At 37.6% G+C, this 16,226-nt stretch overlaps 1 protein-coding gene across 4 annotated transcripts in view; it reads right to left on the reverse strand.

Moving 5' to 3' along the window:
- Positions 1–14,349: 14,349 nt before the first annotated feature.
- Positions 14,350–16,226, reverse strand: part of LOC108273077 (gastrula zinc finger protein XlCGF7.1) — a 33,463-nt gene continuing 31,586 nt past the window's right edge. For all 4 annotated transcript variants that reach the window (XM_053684248.1, XM_053684241.1, XM_053684247.1 and 1 more), the window contains one exon: positions 14,350–15,391. In XM_053684248.1, coding sequence (XP_053540223.1) covers positions 14,528–15,379 — 852 coding nt within the window. In that variant the 5' untranslated portion in view covers positions 15,380–15,391 and the 3' untranslated portion in view covers positions 14,350–14,527. The remainder of the gene's footprint in view (positions 15,392–16,226) is intronic.

Here is a 16,226-nt window from a genome sequence, read left to right on the forward strand (position 1 = left end):
TTACAGCCAGTGCTCAAAAACACACAGCTTTAAGACGAATTCTCAAAAACCAAATAAGGGCACGCTTTCTGTTTTCTACATGCAGTTTCAGAGTTCGCGCTCATAACTGCATCCGGAGACCTTTTGAGAAAGCGTTGAGGTCTAGAGCAAAAACTTAGACTCTAGCGCCCGAAACCACAAGCAAAAGGTGTATATAAACTGAGGAAAGGCGAGTGTTCATTGCCATTCCTCAGGTGAATGCTTACTCATTTTAGTTTCTTGTGAAGGAAGAAAAACTATCAGATCCTGCGTGGTCTAAAGGGATTTTTTTAATGTCTCTTCTTAAAAGAAAACCATTTTCAGACTCTGCGTAGTCGCTGGTTTTTCTTTATTTTATTTTCTTTATATTCTGAGTTAAGATAATTGTAATCCTTTTGTTCTTTAATAAACCGAAGTCCATATAAAGGACGATTCGTATATCTTACTCCAAGAGTAAAATTCCTTTGTTACACACTCCTTCAGCGTAAGGGAAAGGATTTCATTGGTTCTCTAGCCCAGTGACACGAAGACTCCGCCTTCTGAGAAGTTAAGAGGAATTGATTTTACATGCTCTATCAGTTGTATGACAGAGTAGCAAGTAGAGGATTAAAATTTGGGATATTAATTCTCATGAAATTCAATATTGACCAGCTCAAGTTTTCTCATGCATACTTGTGTGTTATATTGTGGCACATTAACGTTACCATCTCTTAAAAAACAAACAAAAGAAAAACCTCAAAAGTGCTCCTAAATTTTTGTAATTAGCAGCACAAGTGCTCCAAAAAAGAAATTGTTACCGTAGAGCCCTGAAACTTGTTCTCACAATTCCCCCCAAAAAAGGTGGATGATGGTTCATCCACAGAGTAAATCCGTATTATGAAAAAAGTTTTAAATCAAGTTTGTAAAAGTTGTGGGAAGCTTGGTGATGGTGACGTTGAAGTCGAGTGACCATGGTGTGGTTCGTTTATAGCAAACGGTTATCTGTTTTTTCTGCCAATTGTATTTAGGCTTCAAACTTCATAAAAGTTGTGTTCATTTGTGAAAATTAACTTGATGGATAAAATGTGTTAGTACTGTAAACTTTTGTTTATCACAGGGATTATTATTTGCAATAATCCAAAAGCCTATGGGAAAATCCTATTGGGTTTTTGTCGAGGGAACCGGTGTGATGCTAACTTCTGTGTTCCGGTACAAAATAACATCATCCCTGCGTCACCGCTCTATTGGGTGACTTGTCTGCGTCTCTCCTCCTGTAAACACTATTATTGCCTTTTCTGCATAGGCCTGAAATGTTTTCATTTGGTTGCATATTGTTATATTTGATGCATATTTTCATTTGGTTGATGGCATTTTTATTTTTACTTATCCTATATTTTGGGTAAATTTTTATTTATATTTTGCTTCTACCAGATGATGCACTTTAAGGACCAATCTAATTTGATGTAAAGATTTGTACATTAGCAGGAATGTAGCACGACATGGAGGTGAAAGCAGCAGTCTGATTATTTAAATGTGAAAGTGCAGTAAAAAGATGTTGTCCCTAAAATCAATCAATAATCGTGATAAATAATCATGATCTGAATATTGATCAAAATAATTGGGATTATCATTTTGGCCATAATCGTGCAGCCCTACTTTGAAATTCTGGAGGGAACATCGGCCGGCATGGCGTGGGGATGTAATGACGTGTGATGTTAATTGATCTCTGTTCTATAACATGTAAAACAGGAACATGAAAGGAATATTCTAAAAGCAACTCATGTAAACACCTTAATCACAATATTGTCTTATTCAGAATAAGGTCAGTAATTAGATTACTGATGTCCATGTAAACATAGTCACTGATATTCTGGATGCTGAGGGTGGGAAGGTAGTTAAAATGCATATAAAATGTATGTTATTTGGATATTTTCTTGTTATCTTCCATGTTTTATCAATTAAAATATGATATACATACAATATAAATAAATAAATAAATAATAAAAAAACAACCAATTTTTATATAGCACCTTTCCCCAGCCGTGATGCACTACATTTGCGTTTCCCATGCGCTACTTCATCTTCACCATAATATCAATAAACACTTTAAAGTTTATTTTCAAGGTTTTCCAGTACTTTAAATGACTAAAAGCTCCTTGTACAAGCCCTGATGAACCTCATAAATAAGAATTTGAGACGCTTTAGTTTTTATTCACAGGAACTGTAAGAGAATTGTTTCCCATTTTCATAAAGAGTCAATTTAAGACAAGCTGAGGGATCTATCCTGTCATATCCGTGTTTAAAACGCAATAATGGAGTTTGTTTAACGTGTAAAAAGTATAAATAAAGTTTTTCTACACTGAAAGAGCGAACTAGAGGAATAATAATAATTGCTACTAATAATAAGCACCTGTTGTAAATCTACGCTATTCAGAATTGTGATAATAAAAGTGTTTTATTCATACAACCAACAGAAGTACCTCAATTTACCTGAAAGGAGCTGTCTCGCGCTGTCTGATTCTCAACGGTCGTCTCGCTCTGTTTGAATGACGCGCCTGCGCTCCGAAACCACGCCCACCAGATGATTAAACAGTAGAAATGAATGGAGTAGGGATTTAAATAAATAGCTAAATAAAAAAGACTGCACTTTGCATTCCTTATTTTCTCCTGCACTGAGATTGCAAATGTTATTATATTATATTATATTATATTATATTATATTATATTATATTATATGTAACCAGGTGAAAAAGAAGACAACATTCCAATGGTGAAACTGGTTATTAAAGCCCTTAATTAAGCGTATTGTCCCTGCAGTGTGCACAGATGTCCTTCTCATCTAGTGATAAAATGTTACGCTGGCCCTTTAAGAAGCAGGTACGTGAGTTCCCGTTCTGTCCAGAAGTATCGCGAGAGTTCACATGCGAGCAGCGCGAGTTACAACGTGATGCAGTTCTTATGCGTGTCTTCACCCTTGAGGCCAATTTCTGTGGAGACATTTGAAAATAAATCTCTTCATTATTTCTCAGAGAGTGTAAGTGTTGATGTAGTATCGGTTTTAAAGTAATATTGGAATCCTTTTGTGCACAATTGTATGTGAATTTGGGTTTAAGTGTGTTTTTCTTGTTTGATAAAGAGGGAGAAAAAGGTGCTCCATAGGCCCTCGGTGTGTATTTCAGAGTGAGTTTTATTCACTTTTGTTGTTCTAGTAGCTTCATGTTTTCAAGATGTTGAGGGGAAGTTTAGTATTTAGTCTTTTACTGAATGCACAGAGAGAGAAAGGAGTTGATCAAATGCTGTGTGTCAGTGTGTACATGTGCAGTGATGGTAACATTAATGTGCCACAGTATAACACACAGGTAGGTATGAAAACTTGAGCTGGTTAATTATGACAGAATTTAGGAACATAGTATGAGCCATGACACTTTAGTTTACCTTCTGATAAACTAAATAATATTTTCAGTTAATTTTACAGACTGTATGCAAAAAACATCCGTTAACCTGTTCCGCCTTGTAAACAAATACAATAAACCTCAATGTTCAGTCTTTGAAGTCTGCTCCTCTTAAATATATTTAAAGCTACACTATTATTTCCACTGTCATGGTTCTGGGCTGGAGTCAGTTCTCGAACCGCTCTGTGTATATTGTGTATTTATCGGATTAATCTCATATAGGATGTGATCGGGTGAGTTCATTTACCCATCAGATGCAAAGCGCTTTAGTCTAATGGTGTTCATTAGGGATGCACCGATCAGGATTTTTACAACCGATCCAGATACAGGGCTCCAGGCAAAAAAAAAACAAAAAAAAATCTAGGAGCCAAAATTTAGGTGCCAAATCAATTAGGAAATTTTGGCTCCTGAAATCAAAATTTCAGGAGCCAAAATATAGTGATGTCAAATGACATATGATGATATCATTGTTAAACAGCTACCTCACACTGCCTTTTCTTTCCCCTCTGTACTGTGTGACTTTGTTTACTCTGCCTCCCATAGTTTACACAATGTATTCTGCTTGTATTTTTCTCATGTTAGTCGCTTTGGATAAAAGCGTCTGTTAAGTGAATAAATGTAATGTAATGTAATGTATTCTTTACATACACTATGTGCAATGTTCAGTATATCATATTGAATCATATTTCCTGCTTATTCAGGCTCAGTCATCTAGGCTGCATTGAATTTTATTTTCAATTCCCTCATCTCTTTTTCTGCTACTTTATCACTAGCACGTTCAAGGTTGGGGTGGCAGGAGGGGCAGACCTAGCAATGACACAATCCCTGGCGTTCTGATGTTTTTTACTGTCTCCATGCTTCTTCACTTTTTTTTTTTTTTTTAAATGACTCAAACTGGTAATGAACTCTGTTTTACCAGCAATATCTTGTCCTGCTTTAGCACAAAAGGTGCCGTACATTTTCCCATTGTCATAACGTAACCAGGCGAACTCTTGTAGCTTGTTTAAACTGTCTTGTCGGGCCGGGAGCCGCAGAGACGGGAGAAGAAGACTCGACTTGCTGCGCTTGGCTGCCATCATCTGTAAAAGATTGCACACCGATTGAAACGGGCTGGGACGACTCAAATGTCACTTGAGAACTTTCAGTGGTCGAGTTGGTCTCAACATCGTCAGCATCTGATGTAGAGGAGGCAGGGTTTGGACGGTAGGGAATGAGAAAAAGTCTGATTTTTTTTTTTGTGCATTTCGTTTTCTAGTCAGCTGGCTAACGTTAGTTAACTATGCAGTTAGCTAGCCTACATATAACGTATACATTCAAATTCCAACGAACTAAACCACATCAAACTAAATTAAACACCTTTTAATAAAGTTAACACTTCCAACTTTTTAACCCGATAAACGCGACATTAAACCTGTTTGTTCATCTATACAGCCGACGATTCAACCACTGACCACAAAAGTGCAAAGTTTATTTATTGGAAGCCATACAGGAGTGCACGAGATAGGGCAGGTAGACGCAGGCGCAAGAGGAGATGCGAGTTCAGTAGCCTAACACAACAAGATGTATGGTCATTTCTATTTAATTTGTTTTTAAATTTTGTTTGTGGGTAACGGTGGCCACTGGCGACCGACCGGCAGAAAAAACATGGTCGCAAAATTAAAAAGTTAGTTGCATTGGCGACCAATTTAGTCGCCGTCTGGGGCCTTGAGATACCAATCTTTTTTTTGTTTAAACTTTAATCAGGAGGTCATAAACAGTTAAATGTGAGTTCTCTGCTCATGGTCGCTGTTAATTGAATTAAAATAATAGCAATTAGAAGTACTGTTGGTTAATTGACCAACAGCAATTTGTTTTAAAATCTCTTAAACAATAAACAGTCCTAATTAAAAGTAGACTAACACAAAAATGTGTTAAAATCCATATTAGCAAGAAGGCGAATAGCCTTCTATGGGAATTGTGAACTAAGCTTAACCCTTAAGAATTTAAGTCAGGGATAAAGCTTTAAAAGGACCTTTCCAGCTCATCCCAGTATTTGTGTCACCATGGGTTTTTACGCGTTAATGACAAATTGATATTAAATGCATCCCATAGTAATTAAACATTATTTCATTTCTCATTTTATTTATTTTATGAAGTTATTATAAAATTTTTGTAATAATTTACAATTACAAATAGAAATTTTATTTATAATTTTATTATAAGATTTCTTTAACTAAGCACATTTTCTGTCTTTACATTTTATTTTTGTTTGTTTCTATTTTAGACTGGTTCCCCCAGTTCAGTGTTGCCATGTCCGCTGAAATTCCATTTTTTGGCGGGTTTAAATAAAAAAAAATGGAAACGAGTTGACATTTCTAGTGATATCTGGCAACCCTGAGTTTAAATGAAGTGATTGTGCTGTCTATTAGAGTTGGTGTAGAGCAGGGATGTCAAACTCATTTTAGTTCAGGGGCCACATACAGCCTAATTAGATGTCAAGTGGGCCGGCCCAGTAAAATCTTAGCATAATTACCTATAAATAATAAGTCCACGTTTTTCCTTTTGTTTTCGTGCAAAGAAGTACAAGTACATTAGGAAAATCTTCATGTTTAATGTAGTATCCTTTTACATAGCATATCTTGAACAGCCTCAGATTTCTTATAGACAAACATGTGCAGTTTGCTTCTGATGATCATTTACATGTGTGCAGTACAACTGGTCACAGTGTTTGTACAAATGCAAAAAAGTTTAAGGCACGGGTATTTGGAACTGAAAAATATAGCATTGCACTTTAAAATTTATGGCATTGCATGAACAATAGGATTCCACCAAACCAAACTCTTTCGTAGTGAAGCTGTTGACTAACATTAAATTGCACATTTTTTAACTATTACTACAGCAAGGATTCATTTTCACAGAACTGTATTCTTTACGTGCAATCTGTGTCTGAAGCAGCATTTTAAAGGACTTAGTCCTGTCTAGACTACTTTGTTTTTGCTCCTGAAAATTGGCATCTTTTGGTCCTTTGTCAAAAAAGGAGAAAAGTAATATCCACTTTTCTCCTTTTTGACAGAGACATTTTGGCTAATGAGGGTGTAGGGGTGAGTAGAAAAGAGGTTAGACTACACCATAATAACAAACCGCAGAAGGCGCATTGCTACCATCTGCTGTTCTGTCTGAGTCGCAGAGTTGTGCCCTGTCTTGTACTCGGACTAAAACAGTGTGCCCCTAGCGGATAATTTAGGAATAGCATTTTATTAAAAATTTCTAGTTTGTGCATTTTATGCATTTTTTTTTCACTTTCAAAATTCATCCTGCGGGCAGGATTGAACCCCCTAGGGGGCCGGTTTTGGCCCGTGGGCTGTACGTCTGGCACCCCTGGTGTAGAGAGACAGTATACAGTCTCTGATTATGATTAGTGAGGAATTATTTAATAAAGAAGTTTGAATTAAACCCACCTTGTAGTGTTAGTATTATTAATTTACTCCGCCCGACACCGCTGTGTCTACACGAGCAGGTCACACTTGCTGGTTCAGGTCATTTTGCAGGATCAATAAAAGATGGCGGTTTGTGAGATCGCGAAGTTGAAGCGGATGATGTTCAGTGTTACTCTTCATCATAATGGCTTCTCTGCAGTATTTACACACTTGTTCGGTTGGCTGAGGTGATGGAAAAACAGTGTGAAAGTAACTGTTGTGCGGTGTAGATGCATTTTGGACTTCCTGTAGTTTTTATTCCGATTGTATTATACAACTCTGAACAGGTCACTCGCACCGGGGTGAATAAATATTTATTCACATTCGCCCAAAATACTTCTCAGTCGCTGTTTGATTTCCAAATATCTCAGGAATCTCGGATTATGTCTACAGATCTCCATCAGCCCTTTCAGCCTGTTTTACTATTACTTCTATTAACTTTAGTTCTGTGCTACTATGAGCTAGAAAGTGTGATTTACCACAGAGAGTTCAGGCGTGCCTGGAGAGTCTAAATGAACACACACTGACACATGCTATTCACAGAGACTTCCTGTTTATTCATGCAAAACAGAAGTATTTATACACATTGATAACAGCAGTGCGTGGACGGTTTCTACTGGTGCAGGGGCCAGACAGATAGACAAAACACACAGTGCACAGGGTCATACTACAAAATATTCTACGTGTGTCAGCTATTTTAAAGGATGGCAGTTGATCCGCTTATTCAAAGAGGTAATTAAATGAATACATTCATCATAGGTATTTGATAGCACAAAGACACATAAACAGAAATTACAACCCAGTATTCCACGCATCCAAGGTGTCTTAATACAGTTCATAATATGGGAGTACATGATATGAGAATTTCCTTTCAGTCGCAAATGTGACAATTTGATTAATTGTGCAGCCCTAGTACAAAGGCTAAGATGGATATATCCAGATATTTTCAAATACATGAGCACAATAAAAGAAATTTTACTGATCCTACACTGGGGAAATTCCCTAAATATATATATACACATTTCAATAATTGGAGTGAGAGGTATCTAATAGTTGGTTATTTTCCAGAAAATGTATAAAAAGATCCAACATTTTATACTGTAGGTTATTCTTTCCAATGCAATACAGTGTGAGAGATCTTTCAGCCAATGATCAATGGATGGGCCTTCTATGTTCTTCTTTTATTATTATTATTATTATTATTATTATTATTATTATTATTATTATTATTATTATTTATTTATTTAAGTTTAAAAACAAGGAATAAAGAATATGCTTGAATGACAGCTCTTGTATAGTGCTTGAAAACAACTCTCTCTCTCTCTCTCTCTCTCTCTCCATACATACATACATGTGTATGTATATATGTATATATATATATATATATATATATATATATATATATATATATATATATATATAAAATATGAACGAGTGCTTGAAAAGTCCTGGAATTTCATTGTGAAGCATCTGTATGATCCCTGCATTCAGTCTGAAAGATCACAACGCAGCCGTTGTGTTTAACTTGTGTGTGTAGTAGCGATTGATAAATTCTCTTCCATAGACACGAATCTTTAGGGAAAAAAAGCAATCCTTCCATACCGTGAGTGTAACCGGTAGAGCTCCTTGAGTATAACCGATCGAACGGCTTCTGGTAGATTTCCATGTATCTCAGGAATCTCCAAATCTCAGATTATGTCTTCCAGACCTCCGTCAGCCCTTTCAGCCTGTTCTACCATTACTTTTATTAACTTTTAGTTCTGTGCTGCTATGAGCTAGAAAGTGTGGTTTTCCTCAGAGCGTTTCAGATCGATCTGGGGAGCCTAAGTGAACACACACGGACACATGCATGCTCAAATAGACATCCGAGTTTATTCGAGCAAACCAAGAGTATTTATACACATTGATAACAGGACTGCGTGGACAGTTTCTACTGGTGCAAGGGCCAGACAGATTTAGACAATACACACAGCATCCAGGGTCATACTACAAAATAAGTCTACTATAATAAAGATGGCAGGTGATCAGCTTATTCAAAGAGGTAATTAAATGTATACATTCATCATAGGTATTTGATAGCAGTTCATAATATAAGAAAGTACATGGTATAAGAGAATTTCATTTCAGCTTCTATTTGTCAGTAAACGCAGCAAAATAACGGTCTGAGAAGTTATTAAAAATGCACTACCTGTTCATATATATTTTCAATGCAAAGTAATGCAAATGGCTGTGCATTTATTTGTGTAATGTACTGTGAGCTTGTTTAACCATGTGTGATGTATTTGTTCACTTTGTGGGATTGTTGATTTTAATTCAATGAAAGTGGAATAAAACCGACTGGATCAGAAGCCGTTGTTGTGTTGTCTCCTCTCTTCCCCTCCACTCTGCGGATTGCCACGCCTACTTTTCTAGCATTTTTCAAAACTGTGATTAGAACTAAATAGGTGCTGAAATAGAGCAATTTCATGACCCTTTCACGATATAATAAAAGTTTGGACTGTAGTTTATTGTATACCTGCACCTGCCAAAAGTTTGATCAGACCCACCCGTTCCTCTAGTATTTCGTGCTGAACTTGGTTCTATTTCCCAAAATATGATCATATCAGTCATTTAAAGTGGTGTTACACTGACCAGGATAACCACCCACTTTCACAACTTTTTTTGTTGTTTTTTTAGTTCCTGGGCAAACTGTAGTTTCTACTTTCTCTAATAAATGCGCCTTTCATGGATTGTGACGTTGTTGATGAAGTGAGTTGTGTATCGTGTAGCCCAGGGTTACACACTAGACACTGGACCACACATGTGACCCGGTCGGTTCCGATCCTCAATCAGTGGTGCGAGTGGTAAGAAAAAGGATTTCAAATTAATCCTCAAATAGGGTCCTCCTTATGCATTTGAAAGGTAAAGGAACACTAAAAAGGCTGTGGTAAAAGCAGCTGCAGAAGCGAAAGCAATATATTTATTTACTGTTCAATACATATAGTGTTTTCTAACAATCACTGCACTGTAATATCACTTTACTCTTAACTGTTCTTGGTGAGTGGTTTTTAAGATTTTGTTTGCACTGTAAACTGTCCTGTGGTATCTGTCATTAGTGTTTTTTGTATTACTCGGTGTCTCGTTTATATCCAGCACTGTATGTGTAAGTGTGCACTGTGGGATCGCTATAAACCAGCAACAAATTCCTTGTATACTCGAGCATACTTGGCCAGTAACGCTTATTCTGATTCTGAAAGCTCAGGTTTGGTTAGGCCGTGGAAAAAAGAAGACATTTGGGCAGCTCTGAAAACCTTCTGTCAATCTGCTCGTCTCCTCAGGAGGGGGAGACGAGACATTACACAAGCTCAGCTAATATATATTGTCGCGAAGGTCCGAAAGCTGGCACGCAAGGTATTAAAATCGCTCTGACGGCGACCAGAAAGCATGTGACGGTGGGGCGGAGCCGCCGACACACCTCTGGCCGGTGATTGGTGCGCCAATCGGAAAAAATCCACCATCCAGCAGACGAGGGAAGAGTATAAGAGGCCACTCTTCCGCTTTCCACTCTTTCCGTGGTCATTCACACCTCCACCTGGAGGAAGTTCTGAGGGAGTTCCGGAAGGCCGGGTTAACCGCCAGCCCCAAAAAGTGTCACTTACCACTGTGGCACAGTATCTCGGGTACCGTATTGGCCGGGGTTTGCTCAAGCCCCAGGCGAAGGAAAATTGCAGCCATAAAGAGTTACCCTCAGCCTGCTTAAAAAAAAACAAGAGTATAAGAGGCCACTCTTCTGCTCGTCCAGAGAGAAGTACTCTTGTGACATGTGCGCATCGCTTCTCCCCAATACCCATCATTTGTTTGACTTTGGCATTTGCTAATCTCTCTCTCTCTCTCTCTCTCTCTCTCTCTCTCTCTCGCTCTCTGTCTGTCTCTGTCTGTCTCTGTGTGTGTGTTTGTTCTCTCTTCCAGATGAGGCCGCTGCTCGCTGAACACACGGCGAGAAAGCCCTCACACTTCCGGGAAGCTCCGACACACCCCCGGAAGAACTCTGCAACGCAAACCACACACACACACACACACACACACACACCTACCTCCTCACCCCTAAAGGGAAAAGCAAAGAAAATAAAAGCAAACTTCCCTGACCACCTGTCGAACGGCCTCCTGTCGAAGAATTTCCCTACACTGGTGGAGGATGCAGGCATATATATATATATATATATATATATATATATATATATATATATGTGTATGTATGTATGTATGTATATGTGTGTGTGTGTATGTGTATGTATATATGTGTGTGTATGTATATATGTATTGTTTTTCTTTACTGAAAAGTCCTGTTTATTCAACAGTCCTATAATAACTGTAATGTGATTGTGTTCGCTATCAGAACTAATATATAAGCCAGCAATACTACAGTATATAATGCAATACTGAGCATCCATAAATATTACAAATAACAACTGTAATCTTTTGATGCACCATCTTTAAATTAAATTACATCATTCGGGGGTTTATTTGTTATTTCAGAGCTGAGTTTTATTGCTTTCTGTTTCATGAAATAGTCACAACGTATAGTGTTCTATTCCGGATCTGGTAATTATTTATTATACACATCCCCCTGTACACTGCTCTTTCAATAATAATAATAATAAAAGTATAATTTTGTTCCTAATAAAGTGAGCGTATACAGAACATGATTAAAGACATAAATCTATGGTTCAAGTAGTGACCACAGGAGAAAAGTATCGCCTAGCTGAGAAAACCCCTTTCCTCAGAATGCATGTTTATGTTTACACGGCTATCCCGTCAGTCATTTCATAGACACTCCCTCACACCCGTTCACTCCGCCTCCGGCTAACATTGCTAATACCGCAGCTTAGCACTCATAAGAGCTTATTATAAAGAGGAAAAAAAACAGCGCCTGGACTTGTGACCATTCTCACAAGTCATTATGGGTGGGTTGCACACACAAGTATTAAATTAAGCACAGTTTAGAGCTAATCTAGGATCTGTTGATCTGGGCTTTATTTTAAATCGAGTTGTCTTGCACCACTTCATTTTAAACACAGATTAAGAAATCGGGGATAAGAATTCTAACCTGCGATTAAAACCTCCATTTACCATTCATTTTCTCCGTCATGATGGATTCGCCACGGACAACACTGCGGCAGTGCGTGCGGACTTCATAAACGTGGAAATATACGAATTCTCCAGAGTAACTAAACCGCAACAATGTAAGGGATTGTGAACTTTAAACTTTTGATTAACTGCAGTTATTAATCGCATAACCGATACAGGATGAGAAAATGAAAAAACTGAAACCAAAAAAATGATTAAAAATCTGAGTTTAAAGTGATGGAGCAGGATTAAAGTTAATCCAGGTTTATTATGAAATTAAATCCAGGACTAATGTGATGGTTTAAATGTAAGCCTGCTTATTTTTAAACAAGGTTTAAAGTTGTGTGAAACAGAATTATTAGATAGACCTTGATTTAATCTAGATTTAAGATTTATCCTTATTGGTGCAGCCCACCCTATGCGTTGGATTCACACAAAAATAAAGTAACTCAATCAGAGTTAATCGTTGTTAGTCACACAATGTTCAGTTACAGAGTGCTTATAAATTTATAATTTATTCAGAGAAGTCAACTGAACAGCACGGCTTGTGGTGAAAGAACTGATGAAGACCAATATGAGATACTTTAGCGAAATTGAAATTTCCCAGACAAACATTTGTACCAATAAAAGCAAATTTGTGTACAGTACAATTAGGATGACTGAAGATTGAGACACTTTCCTCTGAAGGAGTACGTATCAGTTTACTTGGTGGTAACTGAAAGCTTTGGCGTTATTAAGATGAAATGTTACATCTTTATTTTTATATATATATATATATATATATATATATATATATATATATATATATATATACATATATATACGCACTGTTATAGGAAAATAATCAACAATGTGATGGTCTGATGCTGGAGTTGATGATTTGTTTTATTCCTCTTATACCACAGCAATTTACCGACGTTAATTTTTTAAATTATTTTTTTTATTAAAGAACATCTTTTAATTTTTTTATCCATTTATAGCTACACATGATACAACGTTGTGGAATCTCTGACTCTTACAGTCAGAGTGATGACACTGGAGACTCCTTCCATACTGTAAACGCCAAACAAACATCTCCTTATTGAAAATTTCACCATGTCAAAAAATGCACACATTTTTATATATATATTTTTTATTTATGTGGAGCTGTTACTATAGAAACCGTAACGTAGGATGTAGAACCAGGGTGTGATTTGCGGCTGCGCTACTGTCAGAGCTGCTGTTATAGGAAATGAACTATACACCAATCAGAATTATAACACCGGTTATAGGAAAATCACTGTAAATTAATTTTTTTATGGTTATTTTTGTCAGTTGTTCTCATACCTTTCTGTGATGAAGGATGTTCAGAGTTGTGGAATTTTTTTATAGCTTACAGAAAGCAAACAAACCTGCTTATTTCTGTGTCAGTTAAAGCACTGTAACTGATGTCATGTTGTTCCTGTTTGCCATAGCTTCAAGTCAGGACATCTGAAACACGCTGAGCGCAGCTTGTTAAATAAAAGCTCTAAGAGACGAATTATTATTTATGAGGACATGGGTGGTCCGTCCTAATTTTTCATCATTACAACCCTGAGGTTATGAATTTTAATAAGCCACTTCTATTCAAGTTCACAGTAATTCTTTCCAAAGTGTATTGCTTACAGCTTTTTCTGACACACAGTAAAGCCAAGTAGCAGTCACGGCACCAATGGTACTTATTCAGCCTCAGCCTACTGTAGATGACATTTCCTGCATACAACATCAGGAAAACGCATATGAACATTCAGTACGGCTACAGAGAGGCACTACTAGAGATGCACACGGCCCACGGCGCTCACATGAAGAAGACATGATTGCACACACCGCACTTCTCATTGTTCTCATTTCAGATGCGCATGGTTCTGACCATTGGGCGAGGGGAGAAAATAAAACAGCAAGGGTGCTGGTCTCCGTACTTACAGGCAGTGGTAGATAATTTATCTGAATGTGAAATCTGTGCTCAAAACAATGTCAGGAAGGGAACATCAGCACCAATAGGGTACATACCAGTACCAGAAGGGCCACTCAAACACCGAGTGATTGACGATGTCGATATGGTGAGAAGTGTGAGAGGGAAAAGGTACATGCTAGTGGTGATTTAATATACAGCCTATATTAATCCGTATTGCCTTTAATTTGTACTGTAAACACCTGTGTCGCACTGTCAGCCTCTCTCTTACTCATCCCTCGCTATGTGGTAAGAGTATAAAGGAAGTCTTTCAGCAGACTAACAGACAGACAACTTGTTCTCCATTTCTGGCTTAAAATGAAATGCTTGTTTGGTCCAAATCCAAGCTCAGAATAATAGAATAAATAGATTCAACACTAAAACAACAACAGTTTATTTATACAACTATTTACAAAGAGCACATTTTATAATGAATCAAATATAAAATAACTGCATTCAACATTTGAATTATCGCTAAAATTTTTAGCATATCACTAGGTGGGATGTTGCAGTCCAAGCTTAACACAGCATGTCTTCATGGAGCAGTGTTACGGCTTCTCTCCTGCATGGATGTGTTCGTGTCTTATGAGAGAACGCTTGTTAGTATATTTCGCCCCACACCGTACACAGATAAACGGTGTCTCTCCTGTGTGAACGCGCTGGTGTCGTCGGAGATTATTCTCTCGATTAAAACGCTTTCCACAGTGTGAGCAGAAATACGGCTTTTCTCCTGTGTGAATGCGTTGGTGTTGTCGGAGATTATTCTCTCGATTAAAACGCTTTCCACATTGTGAGCAGAAATACGGCTTTTCTCCTGTGTGAATGCGTTGGTGTTGTCGGAGATTATTCTCTTGATTAAAACTCTTTCCACATTGTGAGCAGAAATACGGCGTCTCTCCTGTGTGAATGCGTTGGTGTCGTCGGAGATTATTCTCTCGATTAAAACTCTTTCCACATTGTGAGCAGAAATACGGCGTCTCTCCTGTGTGAATACGTTGATGTGTTTTAAGATTTGACCTGTGAGAAAATTTCGCCCCACACTGCACACAGATAAATGGTTTCTCTCCAGTGTGAATGCGCTGGTGTCCCCGGAGATGATGTTTCAACCTGAAACTCATTCCACACTGTGGACACTGATACAGTTTTTCTGCTGTGTGAATGCGCTGGTGAGTTTGGAGATGAGCTTTCTGCTTGAAACTCGTTCCACAATGTGAGCACTGATAAGGCTTTTTTCCTGTGTGAATGCGCTGGTGAGTTTGGAGAGTATATTTCCGTGTGAAACTCTTTCCACACTGTGAGCACTGATACGGTTTTTCTCCAGTGTGAATGCGCTGGTGTCTTTGGAAACTGCTCTGGTTCGTAAATCTCTTCCTCCTACTGGAGGCTCTTGTGGACACCATGTTCTTCTGTGTCTGTAGGGAGGAAAAGATGGAAGTCAATAATAAGCGACATTATCCCAATGCCCCATGAAGAACTGTTTAATTTTTCTATGTATTATTATCGTTAGGGACGCATCAATACCATGGGTTAAGGAGTTTCTAAAACTGCTAATTCCATTGCTCAATAATATCAACACGGTCAACACTCCCCCACACTCGCTTAGCTGAGCTTGTGTAATGTCTCGTCTCCCCCTCCTGAGGAGACGAGCAGATTGACAGAAGGTTTTCAGAGCTGCCCAAATGTCTTCTTTTTTCCACGGCCTAACCAAACCTGAGCTTTCAGAATCAGAATCAGCGTTACTGGCCAAGTATGATTGAGTATACAAGGAATTTGTTGCTGGTTTATAGCGACCCTACAGTGCACACTTACACATACAGTGCTGGATATAAACAAGACACAGAGTAATACAAAAAACACTAATGACAGATACCACGGGACAGTTTACACACTGTAAAAAAAAAAAAAATGCTGACTCATCTTAATACATCAAGTGGCCTTTTTCCATTGTTTTTTTTTAGTTTTGTTAACTTCAACAGAAAAGTTCACTTTAATAAAAAAGTAATTGTAACTTATAAAATGTAGTTAGGAAAAGTTAAGTCATCTCCACTTCTTTATTCAACTGCAATCCAAGTAGCCTCAACTACCATTTAAGCTAGATGTACTCTATATTAATTACATCAAATAAATAAAACTGTATCCAAAAAGAGAAAAGTATCAAATTAACAAAAAACACAGCATTATCACACTTCAAAGGCTCAGTACATGTATTGTCTACAAACACACAGTATAAGCCTTGTACACAAGTTG

Source organism: Ictalurus punctatus, chromosome 1 (assembly GCF_001660625.3).
Source record: "Ictalurus punctatus breed USDA103 chromosome 1, Coco_2.0, whole genome shotgun sequence".
NCBI classification, from domain to species: Eukaryota; Metazoa; Chordata; class Actinopteri; order Siluriformes; family Ictaluridae; genus Ictalurus; species Ictalurus punctatus.